The 22,236-nt window shown below is 41.7% G+C and overlaps 1 protein-coding gene and 1 long non-coding RNA gene across 6 annotated transcripts in view; one reads left to right on the top strand and one right to left on the bottom strand.

Annotated features, from left to right (window-relative positions):
- LOC128597517 (uncharacterized) overlaps window positions 1–7,310 on the top strand; it is a 58,741-nt gene extending 51,431 nt beyond the window's left edge. Inside the window, exon 3 of the long non-coding RNA XR_008383265.1 lies at window positions 7,067–7,310. This is a non-coding gene — a long non-coding RNA (uncharacterized LOC128597517). The remainder of the gene's footprint in view (window positions 1–7,066) is intronic.
- A 2,526-nt stretch (window positions 7,311–9,836) lies between these two features.
- The window catches only part of SLC30A10 (solute carrier family 30 member 10), a 47,023-nt gene continuing 34,623 nt past the window's right edge, over window positions 9,837–22,236 (bottom strand). For 3 of the 5 annotated variants that reach the window (XM_053606391.1, XM_053606390.1, XM_053606392.1), the window contains exons 3-4: window positions 17,385–17,624; window positions 9,837–16,027 (exon numbers count right to left, since the gene is read on the bottom strand). In XM_053606391.1, coding sequence (XP_053462366.1) covers window positions 15,531–16,027; window positions 17,385–17,624 — 737 coding nt within the window. In that variant the 3' untranslated portion in view covers window positions 9,837–15,530. The remainder of the gene's footprint in view (window positions 16,028–17,384; window positions 17,625–22,236) is intronic. The other 2 variants (XR_008383134.1, XR_008383135.1) reach the window with 2 other exon arrangements.

Genomic DNA, 22,236 nt, shown 5'->3' with positions numbered 1-22,236 from the left:
CAAGAGTTAGAGGTTGTTGTGAGCCGTGTGACGCCACGGCACTCTACCCGAGGGCGGTACAGTGAGACTCTGTCTCTACAAAAAAAAAGAAAACAGACTGCACAGTCATCAAAAAGTAAGGTTCTTAATGGGATCAAAAGAGGGAGGGAGGAAGGAAAGAACCTACAACCACATGGTAAAAGTGTGCTAAATAAGCAAATAAATCCAGGGCTCGGACACTTGTTAAGAACTTAAAAGATTAAGAACATACTAGAGTGTTCCTAATATAATGCAATTTTTTTCCCATTCTCCAAAGCCTGATTGATTTTCTGTAAAATTTTGTGTGAGTTTTTGCCTATTTGAGCCTGTAAATGGTGGTATTGCTAACCATTCATAAAGCAGAACATTGTCCCCGAAACACTAGGGTTATGTTGCTAAAATTTGCAGGTAGGAGAACTTTCCTGTAAGGGGGGTGGGGGGAATCTTAAAGCCTTATTGAGTTGAATTAAAGGGAACACTAAGAAGCAAAGGCCTAAGAAATATTGAACCTCCACTAAAATAATCATACAAAGAAAATGCAAACTATAGACAACGGTAATAACAGTTACATATTAGACACAAGTAATAAAGGTGTTATTTCATATCATCACTTGCATGCTACCAAATGTTCGCCATCTCCCCAATTTTAAATATAAGACTGCTGGTTCATTTTGAATTTTTTTCCTAAACAGATACTCCTCATAGGGCAATGCATTTTTCCCCCATCCAAGTACTAACCAGGCCCCACCCTGCTTAGCTTCCTAGATCACATGAGATTGGGCGTGTTCAGGGTGAATAATGCACTTTTTTCTAAGCCAATGGTGGGTGCCTTTCCAAGGTTAATACATAGCTGTGTTAACTCCTGGCTCCCAGGGCTCACCACTGAGTCTCAGCCTATCTCAACATCCCATCTTCTGTCACCTCAACCCTTCTCTTTGTCACTACATTCCAAAGCCTCACCTCATCCTGGCTCCTCTCAGCCACATGCAGTCCCAAGGCCAAGGTTGCATTTCCTTCATTTTCTTTTATCTTTCCTCCTAAGACAGGTTTGCAAGGGGCTTTCTCTAATTCTGCGCTGTCTACTATTTCCCATCTCTATTCCTAGCACCTCGCTCCCTCTTTTTCCAAATTACCCCCGCAGGAGTTGACATGCCATTTGCATGTTCTAGAATCCAAATTCCCCTAGATATTAAAAAGGCAAACAGAGTAATGTTAGGATTTAATGGAGTAAGAACTTACAGTTAAGGACAGATGTACTATTTGTCTGAAATACTTAGAGACACTTGTAAAGAACAGCACCATAAAGAAAGATGAAAGAGCTGGGTGCAGTGGCTCACGCCTGTAATCCTAACTCTCTGGGAGGCCGAGGAGGGTGGATGGCTTGAGCTCACAGGTTCAAAACCTGAGCAGAGCAAGACCCCTATCTCTAAAAAAAAAAAAAAAATAGCTGGGTGTTGTAGTGGGCACCTGTAGTCCCAGCTACTTGGGAGACTGAAGCAAGAGGATCCCTTGAACCCAAGAGTTTGAGGTTGCTGTGAGCTGTAACATCAAGGCACTCTACTGAGGGTGACAAAGTAAGACTCTGTCTCAAAACAAGAGAGGAAAGGTCCCATCAATACACGAGACCTGCCTCTGTGTGCCTGACTTGCTCTCAGAGGCCTAAGGAGATCACCTGGAAGTGGGGTTGATTTCCCAAGGAATAGACAATTCAAAAACATTAAAAAGTCCAGAGTGTTTGCTTGTCCAGCAGTTAAATGCAAGCCCTCTTTTATGACAAGGCAATTCTAAATTGCTGTTTCGTAAGAGGGGCAAGTAATAGGTACCCCACACTTTACTATAAAGCAATAGCCACAGTTTCCTAGGAGGCACCCCCTCTGATCTACTGGCATCCACTCTCCATCTTCCACTGTGTTACTACTTCCAGAAACCACTTCACCTTTTCCCTAAAGGTGGCTTTTATCTTCCCATGTTGTGATGTCTCAAGGCCACTATGCTGAAGAGAATCCAGTCACTAATCCTATGTAGAAAAGAAGTGTCACAGGGAACACAGCAGTCAGGTCATATCGTGTAGACATGGGCACTGAAGAGACTGGCCTGGGTAAGCTGACCGGGCCTGTCAGGAGAGTAAGGATTATCCTCTGGCATAGTTAAGCCAACAAGTTCAAAGTTAACATAAATTGTGTTTGCGCCCTGTGCTACATGCTTCAGTGGAGTCTAGAGTAGAGGACATCACAGAATAGTGAAAAGGACAGAGGCCCTGGAATCACAGAGATATTGGTTCTAATCCTAGCTCTGCTGCAACTGAGTTGAATGAATGATTTCAACTCTCTGAGCTTTATTTTCTTCATTAGTATAAGAGGGACCTGACTTTGCACGGGTTTTGTGAGGGTTAACTGAGATGTTATGTACAACTCAAGTACATGGCCCACAGAGGTGCTGCGTCAATGTTGTCATAGTTATTAAAATGTAATCTATGTTCTCAAGAAACATATTATTTATTTGAAGAGTTGAAACACAAATCAAATATTGGCCGGGCATGGTGGCGCACTCCTGTAATCCTAGCACTCTGGGAGGCCGAGGTGAGGGGATTGCTTGAGCTCACGAGTTTGGGACCAGCCTGAGCATGATTGAGACCCTGTCTCTACTAAAAAAAAAAAAAAAAAGAAAGAAAACTGAGGCAAGAGGATAGATCACTTGAGCCCAAGAGTTGGAAGTTGCTGTGAGCTATGATGTCACAGCACTCTAACCAGGACAACAGCGTGAGACTCTGTCTCAAAAAATAATTAATTAATTAATTAAATATTAAACGGTTTTATAGTAGCAATAAGCACGGTTGGAATAAAGGACTGCAGAAAACATTTATGAGATTAATACTGTTTTTAAATAATTTTTTCTGATATGAGTAGCATATAATCATTATAGAAAATTGGACGTGGGAAGAGCAAAAACTATAAAGAAGAAACGTTTTAATGCTATTAATACAAAATCACCCCAGTGTGGTGGCTCATGCCTATAATCCTAGCACTCTGAGAGGCCAAGGCAGGTGGATTGCTTGAGCTCAGGAGTTTCAGACCAGCCTGAGCAAAAGAGAGACGCTGTCTCTACTAAAAATAGAAAAACTAGGTGAGCACTGTGGCAGGTATCTAAAGTTCCAGCTACTCCAGGGGCTGAGACAAGAGGTTGGCTCGAGCCCAAGAGTTTCAGGTTGCTGTGAACAAAGCCAACACCATGGTACTCTAGTCTGGGTGACAGAGTAAGACTCTGCCTAAAAAAATAAACAGAATCCACAAGTGCTTAATATCAAGAAAGCGTCTGTTATGCCAAAGGTACTTAAAGTCCATATGATTTTCTTTCTAAAGGAAGTAAAATTTCTTTCTAAAGTCCACATGATTATTTTCTAGAAGAGATATTTAAGTTGATACAGCTGTATGATGGAAGACTATATAACTGTTAATTAAAATAGGGTAAATCTTAGGCTGGGTGTGGTAGCTCACACCTATAATCCCAGCACTCTGGGAGGCCAAGGCAGGTGGATTACCCTGAGCTACATATTCAAGACCAGCTTGAGCAAGAGCAAGATCTGTCTCTAAAAATAGCCAGGCGTTGCGGTGAGCACCTGTAGTCCCTGCTACTCAGGAGGATGAGGCAAGAGAATTGCTTAAGCCCAAGAGTCGGAGGTTGCTGTGAGCTATGATGCCACAGCACTCAACCCAGAGTGACATAGTGAGACTCTATCTCAAAAAAAAAAGGACAGGGGGTGGTAAATCTTCATGCCCTATCCATGAGAGTTAGCCAGAATATGTTGTTAATTTTAGAAAGTATGTTGAAGAGCAAAACACACACAGTCATTTTGTTAGACACGTTTTCCTCTCAGGTTTGGCTTTCTCTCAAACACTACTTGAACCTGCACTCTTTTCTTTTATTGCCACTTGGTAATAAAAAAAAAAAAATGCTCTAAGAAAGGCCAGAAGAACGTATAAAGGGAGGTGAAGAAGGGAAGCAGGAGCTGTCAGGAACCCCAAAGTGGAACAAAGGACATTTTTTATCAAATGAAACATCTGTTTCACATTGGATGGCCTGAAATGGGTGTGGGTGTGGTGGCCTGAGGACAAGTCAGTGTAAGGATGAGATAGGAGGCCCCTGCCCTGTGCACTGGTGACTCTCGGGGGCCACAGTTATTCCTCTCAGAGCTTTCTTTCCAATGAAGCACTGAGCAGGACTCAGAAACCTGTGCACTGAAGCCCCAGTTGAATGTTAGTGTTGAAGGACGAAGAAAATGTCCGTGGGATGGGCTGGGAAGTGAGAGGTGAACTTCACTGTGTGCATTCACTTATTCATTTATGTGTTCAACAAACATTTATTATGGAGTAGACAGCAGGATGATGGGAGCTCCCGTGCTGTGGCCCCCACAGTAACCAGACACTCACTGGCTCTTCCTGACACCATCGCAGTGGTAACAATGATGGTAATGGCTTCAGCGACATGCCAATATTCCCTGTAAGCAAAGACAAAGGAAGAAATAACCTTATGCCTCTGGCAGGCTTTCTGATCAGGATGTTTAAAGTGCTTTTTTAAATAGTCCCATGATGCAAGGAAATAAAATGAGGCAAAATGAAAGAATCCATTTGACCATACAGAGGGACTCAACACAAAAACCTGTCTTTAAATCACTATTTGCCAGGAACACGCATTATCTCATTTAATTTTCACAGCACTCCTGGGAGGTAGGACACCAAAGGTGAGGTAACTTGCCCAAGGTCACATGGCTTCTAAGGGGCCCTATAACCAAGATTTACGTGCTCGTAGCCTGCTCCATAAAAATGTACCAACAAATATATTAAGTACTAAAAATATAATAAAAGGAAAAGCATGCCTGTGGCCTCTGGAAATTGATAGATACACAAGGCCTTGGTGTATCAATACACCATCAGGACTGGGCCTGATTCTCCCACGTAGGCCATGACATTCTCCTGCTAAGCACGAACAATCTCTCAGAACACCAGTCCCAGACAACAGGTGTCTCTGTGATGGTGACATGAGGCCAGGAACGAGAGTGCTCTGCAACCCTAAGCACAGACGAATACAAGAGCACTGTGCAAAGCAGTAAAACACCAGATGTTGTGCTGGGCAAGAGAGTAACTACTACTGGGGCGGCGCCTGTGGCTCAAAGGAGTAGGGCGCTGGTCCCATATGCCGGAGGTGGCGGGTTCAAACCCAGCCCTGGCCAAAAACCACAAAAAAAAAAAAAAAAAAAATACCTCTTCACAGAGAGTAACTACTACTTCAGTTAAAACTTGAGACTTGTTTCACTCCTTCCCCTCCCACTCAGCCTTACAGATGGGATTTATTAGAATGCCCAGTTGCAGAATTATTATTCTCACTTGATGGCAGCATCCAACCCAAAGCAAAGCCCCACCTCCACAAATCCTCCACCAAAGCACCTATCGTGAGTCCAAATCCTCAGAAAAATCCTTTGAACACCATCCTGCTGAGATGCCCCGAGACTCCCCAGGGTGAACACTTTCCACGCTGCACCCAGCATTGAACCCTAGGAATTCAACCACAGGTGTGTTCCCAGTGGTCTTTGGCTGGAGGGCATTGACAGAAATGGAGATTCACTGAAGCCATCCCTGCCTTTCTGACTGGAACACTGGACTCGGCCACCCTCAAGCAGTGATGCCACTGTTTGAGATGCCACCTGTGCATGGGTAGGGAGTAAGGTCCTGATACATTGAACCGTGGTATTTTCTTGAAGCTCTTCAATGTTGTGTTTCTTTTGTTGTCTTAGAAATGAGGTCTCTTGGGATTTTTGAAGTGGTATGTGATCAGGTCTGTAGATTCATGGGTGCCATTGCGTCATTTGGTCTCTATAGTTTAAAATCTAGTAGCGTGCTAACACTCAAGTTGGCCATACATTTTTTGACATTTCCACTGTGAGTAGCTAGCTAAAATTGAAATAAATCTAGCTAATATTTTACTTACCAAAGTTGGTATTTTAAAAAGGAGCCATAGCTGGGTGCGGTGGCTCACACCTGTAATCCCAGCACTCTGGGAAGCTGAGGCGGTTGGATTGCCTGAGCTTACAGGTTTGAGACCTGCCTGAGCCAGAACAAGAACTCATCTCTAAAAAAAATAGCTGGGTGTTGTAGTGGGCGCCTATAGTGCCAGCTACTTGGGAGACTGAGGCAAGATAATTGCTTGTGCCCAAGAGTTCAAGGTCACCACGGCACTCTACTGAGTGTGACAGAGAGACTCTGTCTCAAAAAAGAAAAAAAAAGGAAGAGCCATCATTTACAGAGCATTTAGAGACCCAGGATCTGTACTCCACATAGATCATTTCCTTTAGTTTCACAACCTCATGAGACAGGAACTACAATTTTCTCTACCATACAGATGACACAGATGAGGCCCAGATAACTTTTTAGTCATCTGACAATGTATATCCAAAGGTCAAACAGTTAACAAATGGTGGAGCTGGTATTTGAAAGCAGGCAGTTTCCAAAGCCAGAATGTTTAAACCTTAAGCTATACTTCCCCAGTACATATTAATTTTAATAATAAAATCTCTTGGGGTCATATCATGTGCCCCACTCAGGAAGTACCATGTAGTACAATTTTTAACAACAGAAAGTAAAAGTTATAAAGCAAGAATCAAGCATCAGTCCTTCCAAAAGTTCTGCACGTCTTTGAGCATCAGATGACAGCTGCATACTCACAGTTCGCCAGCAGGTCTTCTTTTGGCCCCATTTTTTGGAAGCAGATAGGACCTGGTTGTTATCACTGTCACTGCAGGCCTGTATTGCCCCAGACACTGGGACAAAGTGCTCCCCTACCTTTCCCCCATCCCCGCTCAACAAAATACCACCTGGCCCTGTGGTTCCAAATCCCATGCAAATTTGCCCTTCCATCTTCAAGCATAAAAGAATCAGTGTGATGTACCAAATATTTTGACTCTATATTAGAGCTCTTTAGTATGGCACAGGCATATATCTGATTTATGGTGAATATATGAGATTAAGGAAAGTCCACTTTCTTTTTTGCTTCACAGATGAGAGAGATCCTGGCTCTGCTTGCACACATGAGATATGTCAGTGATATTGAATAAGGACACTAGTGCTCCAGAATAAGGACACTAGTGACATCAGGTCGCAGTCTGTCACCCATGGGAAACCAGCTTTGAGGCAAAGTGACAACTAACATAGAAAAGGAAGAAATCAGCCAAAAAAAGAAAACCTGGACAGGAAATAACGTGGCAAATGTAATTTAAAAATTAAAAAATGAAAAAATGTTTTTGGCATAAAAAGAATGGGCTACCATGTAACAGTCACTTCCCAGCTCCTATAAAACTTGCTATACTAGTCCACACAGAATGCATCCGTACACCGTCTCACGTTCTAACTTCCTTAGGTGTCTGTGTGCTTTCTTGTCTGCTGAAGAAGATAAAGCCAGGGGAACGTGGGTGAGAAGGAAGCCTCAGTGACAGGTTGGGGAGTGTGTCTCTCCTCCCGGAGCAGAAGGGAGCGAAAGGACATGAGAAGGTTCAGCAGTGGGTGGGAAGCTGCCCCGAGGCTTCTGTAACAGCCCAGGCCAAGATGGGGCAGCTGAACCTGGAAGACAGGCAGGTGTGGAAAGGAGGGCTGACATAAAGAGCACTGTGTGGGGAGCAGTGATCCAGTATAGCGACAAGTTGCAGGTGGGATGAGAGTAGAGGCAGCATTCAACACAGCTGCAAAGTTAGAGCTGGTGTAGTGAGCATGAGCCTGTGGGGGAAATGTGGACACCATGCTTCCACTGAAACCAACAGAAGAGTTAAGGAAAGGTGATTTTAAAATTAGGACAGGCCAAGCACTGTGGCTCACATCAGGGAGGCCAAGGTGGGAGGATCGCCTGCGCTCAGGAGATGGAGACCAGCCTGAGCAAGAGACTCCTACCCCATCTCTACTAAAAACAGAAAACTTAGTCAGGTGTGGTGACAGGTTCCTATAATCCCAGCTACTCGGGAGCCTGAGGCAGGAGGATTGCCTTAGCCCAGAAGGATTGCTAGGAGCTACAGTGATGACACAGCACTTTATCCAAAGCAACAGAGTGAGACACTCTCTCGAAAATAAATAAAATAAAATCAGGATAAACTCATAGTGAATTTAGAGTGTCTACAGACTCAGAGGAAATGCACGGTGAGTCCATAGTAACAGCCCATAGAGCTCAGGATCCCAGGTAGGCCTGGAGATGTAAGTGGAGGTGCTGGGGGTATTGGGTGAAACACTGAATAGACCAACTTAGAGGATGGTGAGGAAGATGTTTGGATAAAACTGTTTTCTGAAAATATCCTTTTCCTGGCATTTCCCCAGTTTGTCCCCCACCTCTCCTACAGAAGCTTTCAGTCTGACTGCCTAAAGAATCAAGTCTAAACTCTCAGTTTGCAATGTCCTTTCCCTTTTTCTCTACACACTGAACCACTCCAAGGCCAACTTCAAATGCCAACCCTTCCCTGAAGCAGTATTGACTCTGGTTCTTCCCTCTTCACTCTCACCCACGTTGCTTATACCACTACGCAGTGGTATTTAGCATTGAACGGTGTCTATTTAATTCACAAAATGGAATTACCCAGATGAAAGGAGGCAGGATAAGAACAGGAGACTATGAATGCCAGATTGAAGGTATAAAACGATAGATTCTATTGCCATTTAAATCTGGATTCACCTTTATCATCTGCTCTGATTTCTACAATGTGGCTAGGTAGACACCACAGGTTTTTCTCATTGGCCTCACTATAAACAAGAAAACTGAAGCTCAATGAAATTACATGATTCATCCAAAGCCTATAAATGGTAACACCAAGAGTTGATTCCTTCATCTTGTGTTGATTCATTCATTCAATAAATATTTATGAACCTACTACCACACGCCAGGTATTGTTCCAAGTACTGTGATAGGGGCTGTAGTACACGATGGTGGATTGATTATACGAAGACTTATTGTAATGGCAGAGACAGGAAATAAATGCATAATATAATGTTACAAAGTGATAATGCTGTGAAGAAATACCCTGCAGGGTAGGAGACAGAGAGTGAAGCAGGGTTCTCTCTTAGACGGAGTAGAGATTCTGTACTCTGAAGTCCTGAGCTCAGTCCTCTGCTTCCTTAGAGCTACAGGCAGCTGATGGCCGGGCAATGTTGTGTAGCCTTCTCCTGTTTCAGATGCTGCCCAGGCTTAGGATGTACACATCTGAGCACGGAAACACATCCAGTGCAAGGTTCCCCCTCTCCCTGCAGTCACTGTCTTACCTAACTATAGCATGTAGACTATATGCTCCTTAGGGTAAGAATCACTTGCACAGGGCTTACAATAAAAATATGCTCATTCGTCGATCGATGGTTTTATAAAATAAAAGCAATTGAAAGAACTGGAATATAGTTCCCTTAATTAAATATTCATAAACATTATATTCAACTCATTGGAGAGATCCCCAAATTTCTCCAAAATAAGCCTGGCCTCTCCACCAATCCCTAAATCCTGTTGTGTGCCCCAGGGTCAGATTACGTCCCTCTAGAAAACCAAATCAGTCTCGGTGGTAAGTAATAAGGCAGTCATGTCAGTTGGTGATACTCCTACCAAGAGGGGCCTTGTGGCATTGCAGGTAGAAGTGAGGAACAGAAGGAGTGTGAAGAAGAGACCTGCCAATCAAGAAAAAGAATCCGCCCAATTATTAAAACCAATCCAAGGAGTACTGAGTAATAAATGGACCAGGGTAAGTGACAAAGACAAAATGAGATCAGCTACTTTATCTGATTAATTTTCACAAATATACATCTGTCCTGTTTTTATTTTTTTAATTTATTCATAGCACCATTGAATATTTTCACCTTTAAAAGGTGTGCATATGTACGTACATTGTTGGGGGGTTCACATGCAATTAGTAATGATTTATTTAGACTTCCACATTAAGAGTTTTAACAATTCCTTCAAATGTGAGGATTACACTTTTGCAAAATTACCTGTGAGGACAGAAGAAATTTAAGCAACAAAACTCCACATAATATTGTAACATAACCTCAGACCTTCAGGAAGGGGTCACTCTCCCTAGAAAACCATTGTTTCTGGCTTGTTTTCATGAGAAATTCAGAGCAGGTTCAGTGTCTCTGGCCTGACTTTGTACTAACAGGTGACAGTTGATCATCTAGCAAACATCCAAGAAAGTTTCATATAAACAAAAATGTCCAGAACAAAACACCGGAAAAGAGAAGCACCTGAAAAACACACATCTGCATTCCCTAAACTTTAGATTCCTAAGAACATGGAGATTACATGAAGGATTATGGCCCAACCCAAATTCCATTTGAGAAACTAGTCTCCTGGTTCAAAAACCTCATTCCTGCCTGTGACTGGTTGAGTGAAAATATACTCAGAAATATAAACAGGTGACAATTTATCAGGTGAATGACTGTTATAAAACAGGCATGCAGTCAGTGATTATTAATCTAAATTCAAAGTCCAAAACAGGTCATCTTTCCTCATTTTTTCCCAAACCAGCCTTTTTTTGCAGTCTTAAACTGCAAGAGTGTGAAAGCAGAATACTTTCAAATGAGGAAATGGATTCTGCCTTCTTGGGGGAAATGTATATGATTGAGAAAAGGGTAAAGTTAGCCATAAATAATTAAACTTTTTTTTTTGGTTGCAGTTGGCCATGGCTGGGTCGGAGTCCAAACCTGCCACCCTCGGCATATGGGGCCAGCGCCCTACCCACTGAGCCACAGGCACCGCCCAATTAAACATTTTTTAAAATGTCTGAACTTATCATTAGCACTAAGATGAGCAGTTTACCAGGAACTAATAACAAGAAACCTTATCAAGCTAAAAAAATTTAAATATGACGAATTAAACACCTTAACCCCAAGAATCAGTTGTACTGATATTATCTAGTCTCATTTAGTCGAGGGCCCAATAAACTGAAGATATCCCTGAACAGAAGAGACCAGACAGAACAGTGAGAGAGCAAACGCATTTCTCTTCTTCCACTGTCACAAGGACCAATCTGCATAATCGGATTTGTAAGGACTTTTTGTTTCAAATTATATATTTTTTCTTTAATGTCCAAAGTTCCGGGCGGCGCCTGTGGCTCAGCGGGTAGGGCGCCGGCCCCATATGCCGAGGGTGGCGGGTTCAAACCCAGCCCCGGCCAAACTGCAACAACAACAAAAAAAATAGCCGGGCGTTGTGGCGGGCGCCTGTAGTCCCAGCTACTCGGGAGGCTGCAGCAAGAGAATCGCCTAAGCCCAAGGATTTGGAGGTTGCTGTGAGCTGTGTGACGCCACGGCACTCTACCGAGGGCGATAAGGTGAGACTCTGTCTCTACCAAAAAAAAAAAAAAAAAGTAAATGTCCAAAGTTCCTATGCAGAGTCAACTGTGTTTTTTTTTTTACAAACAGCTCAATTTAGCCTTTAAAAATACCTTCTTAAAGAATGAATTTTGCAGACTTCATAATTGAAAGGACTATTGGGCTCTGGAGAGGTTTTCATTAACAATGTCCCTAAACTGCCCTCACTAAAAGCCGAGGGTCCAAAACTTGAGGCAAAATTTTTCCCCAGAGGATATGCAGCAATGTCTGTAGATATTTTTGGTGGTCACAGTGTGGGAGACACTACTGGCATTTATGAATAGAGGTCAGGGAAGCTGCTAAACAACCTGCATGGCAGAGCCCCCCACACCAGGATTACCCAGTTAAAAATGTCACAGTGCCAAGATTGAGTCCCTGGTGTAAGCATCACAAAAGCTCTTAGGGCAGCTGCCTTAGTATAATCAAAAATGTGCCTCATTGGTTTCCTTGACATTCAAAATATCCATTCCCCCAAACTTTGGAGTTCCTAATTTACTGCCACTAATTTGCTCATTCAATGACAAAATAAGTGACTAAAGAAGAAGCATAATTTCAATTCTTCCTCAAATAATGTCTCCCTAATTTATTGACAGTTTGTCAAAAAGTTAGAGAAATAATATTTTCCTCTGTCAACAATGGACTCTGAATATCATATAGGCCAAATATGAAAAAAATTAACCTCTGAGGGTTTTGAGGGGTTGTTTTTGTATTTTTGGAGACAGAGTCTCACTGTGTTGTTGCCCCAGGCTACAGTGCCATGGCATCAGTCTAACTCATGGCAACATCAAATTCCTCAGCTCAAGCAATCCTCCTGCCTTAACCTCCGAAGTAGCTGGAACCACAGGTGCCCAACCATGACACACAGACAATTTTTCTATTTTTAGTAGAGATGGGATCTCACTCTTGCTGAGGCTGGTCTCAAACTCCTACACTCAACGGATCCTCCCACCTCAGCTTCCCACAGTGCTAGGATTATGGTGTGAGTTCCCATGCCCCACCAACCTGTGTTCTCACAAACACATTTCAAAGCTGGAAAATAAGTTAACAGTCCTTTCTATAACTGGTGTTGAAATAACGTGGAAAGGACCCTTTGTACAGGAGCAAAAGGGCATTACGGAAGGCCAGGACAATGAATCTCTGATCTGACAGAGAATGCCATAGACTTTTAAAAACTTACATTCAGTTCTTTCAAAAAAGAGAAAGAGAGAATTTTGGGGAATTAACCTATACACACAGGAATACAAAGCTATGTAGCAGTTTTTCTAAATCTTGAAGCAAAATAGAGCTATTTCAATCTCCTGTTCATCAGATGCTACTGCCACCAAGCAGGGTTGGCTCAAAGGGGGAAAGAAACTCCTTGTATCTCTTTGGAAGAACTAAAAATCAGACAATTAAAGTAAGGTACCCAAGTGAAAGTACCAAAGAGTAGGCCTCACAGTGCCAGAAGTGGCTAAGGCAACCAACCCATTTAGCCCAATACGAAAATATTGCACAGAGCTTATTTGGACATTATTAAATGCAGTCAGCTAAACTGTTTTAAAAGTATTATTTCACATTGACTCATAATTTGTTATGTTCATAAGTGTCAAACAAAATAGTTTTCTGAGGGCCAGGCGAGTTGGCTCACACTTGTAATCCCAGCACTCTGGGAGACGGAGGCAGGTGGATTGCTTGAGCTCAGGAGTTCGAGTCCAGCCTGAGCAACAGCAAGATCCCATCTCTAAAAAATAGCCAGATGCCAAATGACTATGGCAGATGCCTATAGTCCTAGCTACATGGCAGACTGAGGCAAAAGAATCACTTGAGAATCATTTTGAGGTTGCTCTAAGCTATGACACCACAATACTCAACCCCAGGGTGACTGAGTGAGACTGTCTCAAAAAAATAATAATAAAACTTTTAGGGCGGCACCTGTGGCTCAGTGGGCAGGGCGCCAGCCCCATATACCAAGGGTGGCAGGTTCGAACCCAGCCCCAGCCAAACCGCAACAAAAAAAATAGCCTGTTGTGGCAGGTGCCTGTAGTCCCAGCTACTTGGGAGGCTGAGGCAGGAGAATTGCCTAGGTCCAGGAGTTGGAGGTTGCTGTGAGCTGTATGACTCCACGGTACTCTACCAAGGGCTAAAGAGTGAGACTCTGTCTCTACCAAAAAAAACAAACAAACAACAAAAAAACTTTTCTGAGGTTAGATTTAATTATATTAGAATTATGTGTCTTGCTTCTCGGCCTTTTGGCTAAGATCAAGTGTAGAATTAAGTGTCTTTTCCTTTCCAGAAAAATACTTTAGAGATTTAAGTATGAATGCAAAGTACTGCATTCCTTTTGCCCAGTTGCACCAAAATGGAAAATTGCAATTTTTCCCTATTAATAAAGGGAGAATTATGTGAAATCAAATTAGACCTTCACATGTGAAAGTAAGGGACAAATTTCTTCTTTAGTTCCAACTAAGGCATCTCAACCAATGTAGGAGCATTGGGCCCACATTTCACCATGGTAAGTTTCTCAGAGACTCCTATGGTTTCTAGGAGTATATGCTACACTTTTAATGCTAAAAAAGGAAATGTCTTACTTTTACACCTTTAAGCTTATAAAGTACATTATAAGCTAGCCCAATGAACTTCTAGCAATCAAAACATCTGCAAGCATGTATCTATTTACCTAATTCATGGCCAATTTAAATTCAGATAATAAAATTTCAAGGAATAAAAGCACTTCCTGCCTACTGATCACAGCATGTTATTTGCTTCAGCCTGAAATATGTGTATGTTGTTTCCACAACTAACCTGGCACTTCCGATAAATCCTGTACAGAGTCTAACCAAGAAATGATCATTTTTAAGTCAATCCTGAAACCTATCAAAGATCCCAGCTCTCTAGTGATGTATCTCTAATTTTCTAATCTATGAAACTTTTATGATTTAAATACTGATGTCTAAACAATGTGTCAAATATGTGACAGATGCTTCACCACAACCAACGTGGTTCGGTTATGGGTCTGAATCAGATTATAAAACATTTATTCGAACTCGGTAATATGGATCAGGGACATAAAGGAAAACTTTAAGTTCCTCAAAACACATTAAAGGCAGCAATTAAATTAATTCTCATTTTTCTCTTGGACATCAACTTTTCCATCAAGGTACTAGTCGCAACTATAATAAATACTTTAAAATGTATCTAATTAAAGAAAAGACAGTCTAGCTTATTTTTTTGAAAGGAATGAACCCTCAATATTATATATTCTCCTATCTTGGGAATACTTGTTTATTTCTTGTAAATTCTGTATAGATCAATGTGATCCTATGAAAGAAAACTCAAGAAAATTTGGACAAATAAGTACATCATTATCAAAGCACTAAATGAAAACAGTGCCGACTGTACTGACTCTAAAAGACAGTATATAAGTACTTGTGTCATACTTAAGAAAGTAGAAATATATTTAAACATTTGAAACACTCTATAGCCACAGTTCAGTACACAGCAGAAAGTAAACATTAGTTTTCTCTCATCTTATATAATGACAAAATGGTTAAAAAACCACTTTTCTGCCCCCTTCCTACCAAATTGTACCTCCTTTAATGTTCTCAGAACATGTTTCTACCTTAATAGGTATTTATTTTACATTTATTTAAAAATGAATCAATGAAAAAAGATATGTCTGCAGTGCCATAAGTACCTAACTTTCCTTCTTTATGATCTTTAACAGAATGGAGAACATATAGCTATTATTCAGTTATTTTCAACATATTTAGGCTATGAGCTCACCTGAGAGTCAGTTAGAAGTTCTAATCAGTTTAAAAACAAGAACTTCCTTGAATACTGTGTCTATATTCATTGAGTCCCAGCCTTTGATGTCCCTGATATATACACCAGCGCAGTTCACTTTAGAAAAATGAATGTTCAAGCTATAACTATCCAACAGCAGCATGAGACACCCAGGGGAATGGAAAAGGGCTATCAGTTACATAAAGATTAACAGACACATTCAACTAAAATCCCAAACAGCCAACCCCTTAGTGAATCCAAAGAGTGCGCACTGCAAGCTTGGTCAGAGCCTACAACCCACAAAGCTCTTTCCACAAGCCAAGGTGGTGGTTCCAAAGTGCCTTGTCTATAAAGTCTGATCATGTGGGTACCAGATTAAAAATGTGTGCTGTTGACATAACAATGGTCCTCCTGGGTTTTAAGAGCTTGTCCATGGTCTCTTGGACGTCCATCCAAAGGGATTTCGATGGCCACTTCTGTTGTGTCTCTTCTGCTGAGGCCATCACTTTGGTATATGTCTAGTGGGGGGCTGCCATTCTGTTCAGCACAGCCATTGACATGGGCCAGAGGTAGTGCACCAGGGGGACAGCAAAGCTGCTTAGCACAGCTCTTGGAGATACAAGGTGAGTTACAGAGCAAAAATAAGTCCTTCTGCTCCAGGGGCTCTTCCAAGTCCACATTTTCAAACTGGAGGGTCACATTATGGATTCCTGCCTCATGGAAAATTTTTCGGATTTTCATGCTGGCATCCTGATATCCCCTGTCCTTCTGATATTTGATGTGCAGGGTAGCAATGATCTTTCCACTTATAAGTTCCCAGATGTGCACTTCATGTACACTGCTAATTCCAGGCACGGCAGAGAGTTTACTCACTAGAATAGAGAAGAGCAAACAACAGCCAAAATGAGTGGTGAGGGCTCGATCTGAAATATGGACAGATGGGAGGAATACAGCCCTTTAAACATTTTCACCAAAATGACTGTGAATTTACTAAAAATAATGGGAAGAAAAAAATACCTATACTCCATGGGTACATTTGCACATAATCTTTATTCTCCTCTCTGAATTTCCATGCTACACGTGGATAGCCCATATGAAGTCATTTAAAAAAATAAATTTAGGGCGGCGCCTGTGGCTCAAGGAGTGGGGTGCCGGTCCCATATGCCGGAGGTGGCAGGTTCAAACCTAGCCCCGGCCAAAAAAAAAAAAAAAAACAGAACAGATCAGAAATAAAGGTCAAAAACTTAACTGAAGACTGAAAAAAAGAAAATAAATTTAACAACAAGAAAATAATCTCCTGGGTTGTTGTGTATATAAGGGAATGGACACTCTGATGGACTTCCAGTGGGAGTATAATGTGGAATGCCTTTTGATTTTATCTCAGTTTTTTTTTTTTTTTGGTCGGGGCTGGGTTTGAACCCACCACCTCTGGCATATGGAGTGGGTGCCCTACCCCTTCGAGCCACAGGTGCCACCCTGGAATTCCTTTTTTAAAAGGGATGATTTGACAATATGAAGAAAAAACCTTTACCAGAAAGTCTAGTACTAGATATAATCAAAAAGAGAAAACCAAATATGTATGTTCAGTGATGATTTGGACAACACTTTGTATTTATGAAAAAAATGGAAACAACATGGAAATAATTAAATCAATCCTGTGATGGAATATGACAAGGCTGTCAAAAAGCTAAGTTGCAAGTCAAGCATGGTGGGTCATGCCTGTAAATCTTAGCAGTCTGGAAGGCCAAGGTGAGCAAACTGCATGAGCTCAGGAGTTCAAGACCAGCCTGATCAAGAGCGGAAGTCCACCATCACTACTAAAAATAGAAACATTAGCAGGGTGTGGTAATGCTGGTCTGTAGTCCCAGCTACTTGAGAGGCTGAGGCAGGCGGATTGCTTTGAACCCAGGAGTTTGAGATTGCTGTGAGTTGGGCTAATGGCACTGTACTCTAGCCTGGACTACAGAATGAGACTCTGTCTCAAAAAAAAAAAAAAAAAAAAAAATTTGCAGTTGAGTCAGATAATCATGGGTGGCAAAAGACCTTTGATTCTTGGAGCTGTGAATCATCTTGCAAGGCAGTAAAACACATGAAGGATGTCGCTATAACCTGGTGATTTAAAGTATTTAAGAACACATAAATCAAACACTGCTGTGAAATCATGCTGGCCCTTTGGGCTGAGTCACATCAACTCAACAGTGGCTCTAGATCAGCATCCACTCTACTTACTCAGCTCTTCCATGTTGACCCCTTTAGGGACCATCTGCAGCAGAATGGCAGCTGTCTCCTTGATTAGTGGGAAGGCAGATGACAAAATGATGATGACCATGGCTATAGTCAGGCTGGGGTCAATGTAGCACTGCCAGTTGCACGGCTCCTTGTTTTCCAAGGGAAGCACATAGAATATGATGGCTGTGATGACCACAACCACAGATCCCAGGGCATCTCCCATCACATGCAAAAGTACACCTGCCAGGGAGAAAGAAAGGAAGACTGCTACAGCACAGAGTCAAGTCTGGAAGCCATGGGACACTCAATGACTTGGATTTCTCAGTATATCAATACCCATTGCTATTTGTTTTCTTTTTTATTAGAACAGCAGAAGGGATGAGAATTTCAATTAAAAAAAAAAAAGAAAGAAAAGAAACAGCTTCTCAGAAAATAAAATTCCAAGCCACCATCTTAAGACGCAAAGAACCTGGAAAGAAGAAAGCCTAGGAAGATTCTGAGCGGTGTCACCTGTAGGAGGAGGGACTGTGTCATTTCACAGTGCCACATCACCACCACCCATCACCATCCATGACAGGGCACAAGCCAAAGACAGGGGCTATGCAAATGATTTTTCTCCCAACAAGCGTCTGTGCTTTAAATTGTTTTAAACATTCTTCAGAGGAGAAGGAGCTAAGATATATCAAAAGAGTGGTTCTTTTTGTTCTTTGTCTTTCCTCTACCATGACACATCTTCCTCTTTCCCTGTGAGTATTTGGCTACTTCTTACTAAGCCTGTGGACATTTAAACAGCAATTGGTTTAAGAAGGCCTCAAAAAAGAGACTCCAGCAGTGTTTCTTTTTTTTTTGGCCGGGGCTGGGTTTGAACCCGCCACCTCCGGCATATGGGACCGGCGCCCTACTCCTTGAGCCACAGGCGCCGCCCTCCAGCAGTGTTTCTAACTGCATAAAAAGCCATTTGTCACAATAAAACAAAAATTGTGGGTGCCTTTACTTAAGGGAACTGTTTCTAAAGGTTTCGATTATGGTACCAAAAACATGCGATCTTTAGCCAAGAAAACATAGGTGCCCAATTGTTTGTTGGAAGTTAACAATTAGGAATTTAGGCATATTAATGGTTAGAAATTTAGTAAATTGGGTGAAAATATGATAAGCAGTATTATGGAAGATAAACACCAAGTATTTTTTTTGAGACAGAGCCTCAAGCTGTTGCCCTGGGTAGAGTGCTGTGCTGTGGCATCATAGCTCACAGCAACCTCAAACTCCTGGGCTCAAGCGAGTCTCCTGTCTCCGCCTCCCAAGTAGCTGGGACTACAGGTGCCCGCTACAACGCCTGGCTATTTTTTTTTTTTTCTTTTGGTTGCAGCCATCATTGTTGTTTGGCAGGCCTGGGCTGGATTCGAACTCTCCACCTCAGGTGTATGTGGCTGGCGCCTTAGCCACTTGAGCCACAGGCGCTGAGCGTTTTTTTTTTTTTTTTTTCTTTGAACACAGAAAGCAACATCAGAATCTTGCAATCCTAGGTATGGTTTGCAGATCAGCAGCACCTGGAGGCTTGTCAGAAATGCAGAATCTCAGGCCCCATCTCAGAGCTGTAAAATCTGAATCTGCATTTTAACCAGATGTTTGGCTGATTCAAATGCACATTAATGTTTCCAAAGCACTGCTCTAGAAGAAAATATATATACTTAAAAAGGTCTGCTTTGTCTTTCCATGTATACCACCTACTCATTCAGCAGAATTAATAATAATCCAAATTACTAACTGGCTTATAGCTCCAACACTGAACATTCTCTTGGAAAAGGTGCTTTAATTGAGCTAATTCCTCTGCTTGGCATCATTTCCAGGATTCTGAGAAACATCATAGGTAAAATGGCATTCTGTAAACATACTAAATGGAATTTGTGGCAATCTCCCCCGCTTCCCCAAAAATACAGAAATAAAAAGAATCCTCGGCCAGGCATAATGGCTCGTGCTTGTAATCCTAGCACTCTAGGAGGCCAAGGCGGGTGGACTGCCTGAGCTCATGAGTTTGAGACCTATCTGAACCAGAGTGAGACCCCTCTCTAAAAAAATAGCTGGGAATTGGCAGCGCCTGTGGCTCAAGGAGTAGGGCGCCGGTCCCATATGCCAGAGGTGGCGGGTTCAAACCCAGCCCTGGCCAAAAACCAAAAAAAAAAAAAAATAGCTGGGAATTGTAGTGGGCGTCTGTAGTCCCAGCTACTTGGGAGGCTGAGGCAAGAGAATTGCTTGAGCCCACGAGTTTGAGGTTGCTGTGAGCTGTGATGTCACAGCACTCTGCTGAGGGCTGCAAAGTGAGACTTGGTCTCAAAAAAAATCCTTACATTTCCTTCCAGCTGAGTGTTTACTTATGGTAATAGGATTCTGATTCAATATATATATTAAACATTCCCATTTTCTAATTCTGTTCCCTCTTCTTCCCACATCATGTCCCCAAAGAAGCTTCTTACTCCCTTCTGCCACAGAAGGGAAATTCAAAACTTTCCTAGGAGTTGGTCTACACCTAAAAGGAACTGAAGAGCAAAGCTTCAACTTTCTTCAGGAAAGTACAAAATGCTACCATAAAAATATGAAAACCTAGTATTTCCTACGTGCACTTGATGTCATTTTCACTGCCTGAGACAGTCTGCTATTCTCTGATTGTTTCATGCACGTGAGCCTCATTTTCCTCCAGATGTAACTTTGGGGTCCATATCATACCCCGAATTTCCTTTGTATTATAATGCTGGAGGTATGTAAGGTAGACATTCAATAAAACAGTAACTTTTAGTTGATTAAGTCATAACTCCCAAGACATAGAGTAACTCCTGTCTTTTATATAATAATAATTGTAAAGCTAACTAACACATATACACCAGGCATTGTTTTAAACATGTTACCTGTGTTTAAACATTAAGTCCTCTTAAGGATTATTTAAGTGGTTACTCTTATGAAAATAAGTAATTCAAAGTGTAAACTGTGGGAACTCTAAATTATTTTGAGCCCTGAAGGAATGTGAATTATGGGGGCAAGTCATGTGACGAGCATGTGTAAGCTCTTGTTTGTCTGAATTAAGTCTTTTCCTTACCTACATTGTTCTGTAAAATGTCGTAAATGATAAAGGGATCTAGAGAAAATCCTTTCCCTCTTACTGTTGACTTTCATTGTAGATTAACCTCTGTTACTTTTCTCACACAAAGACATCATGGCTATTCCAGTGCCTTAAGATGGAATGTTAAATATACTCTTTTAAATTGGAAAGAAAATGAAAACCAGCAACAAAGAAAACAAACCACATGGAAAAGAAACTGTAACTAATTTGTTGTAACTTGTAAGCAGCCTTGTATAAGAAATGTAATCCTGTTAAATTTCTGTCTGCTTCCCATATAAGCAAGGATTTAGTTTTCAACTCTCAAGCACTATCCCCGTTTCTCTAGAGGGTGTGTCCTGGAAGGGCCATTTCCATGCAACTTTTCACTTGAATAAACTCTTTAAAATTGGAATCGGAACCTTTTAATCATTTCAGGTTGACACTCTCTTCATTTTACAAATGAGGAAACTAAAGCACAGAGTAGCTAAGTTAACTTGTCCAAAATTACACAGTTAGAAAGTTTAGGTGTCTGACCAGAGATCTACTGTGCATCCTGCCTCATGTAAGTCCTAAATTCCAATTTCAGTGTTTCTTTCTGAGAAGTCTTCTATTAGCCCCTAAGAATTTAGATAAAACACTAGCTTTCAAAAATTTTCAACACATTCTACAGTAAATATTAAGTTTAGCATCCTAGCGCACACAGAGACACAAATTAAAACAAATAATTCATGAGAAACCAAAACTTGCCCTTACACAGGGTGGCCATAAAGTAACTATTTACATTGCACACGAACTTTATGGTCACCCTATATATGTCTTATTACTATTTTGTATTCTATTTAAGTAATTTTCTAAATGTGATCATACTCTAGTAAATTGATCCTAGGACTTAAATTGTCAGGAAAAAATTGTTTAAAGCACAATCCCACTAAATTCTTGAGATTTAATACAATGTGATGTGTTTTCTAGCCTCTATTCAAAGACGAAGAAAGCACAGTCATTGCCATTAGCCGTAGTCCACGGCCAGGACTGAGATAAGAACCTCAGTAACCTTCTGGAGGAGGAAGAGGGTTCTTCACAGGAAAAACTTGTTGAGAGGTCCGGAATTTGGGCAGAAAAGAAGAGACAGACTTCAACAGGCAGACTCAGGAGAAGGCAAAACAGGCAGGGAGGACTCACAGGAGGCTGCAGATGAAGGACACCTTATCAGGCAACCTGGAGGCACTAAATCTGGAGTCACAGATCCTGACAGTGTTGCCATGAGCCATGCATCTTATGAACAACCTCTCTGAGAAGTAATATTCTCATCTGTGAAATGGCGTGTAATAATATCTGCCTCACGTCCCTCAGAGGCTAGTTCTGAAGAGTACGTGAAACAATCTCTGCAAACGGACAACTGGCCGGGAGGTGATGACAATATCAGGCATCCTTTGCTGAGGGGGTCCTTGTGCTGAGTAATCTAAGTAGTCCCCATGACAACACGGTGATGTTGGTGCTATTATCTCTATTATGCAGATGAAAAGAATGAAGTTCAGTATTATCCTGCCCAAGGTCATCTAGCTAGTAAAAGGCAGAGGCAGAACTCAAAACAAATCTGCCTGACTTCTACTTATCACCTGACTATAGCTATACATTAAATGTCAGTCGGGGAGGAGATGGTAAGGAACTGGAAAAGGAGGTGAGGCCCTGAAGGGGTGAAGAAAAGGGCAGAAAGTCTGGAAAGGAGTATTGGGGCTGGAACAGTGAGCCCCTGAATGTCAG

Source organism: Nycticebus coucang, chromosome 10 (genome assembly GCF_027406575.1).
Source record: "Nycticebus coucang isolate mNycCou1 chromosome 10, mNycCou1.pri, whole genome shotgun sequence".
Lineage (NCBI taxonomy): Eukaryota > Metazoa > Chordata > Mammalia > Primates > Lorisidae > Nycticebus > Nycticebus coucang.
This window is presented reverse-complemented; position numbering and strand designations above follow the sequence as displayed.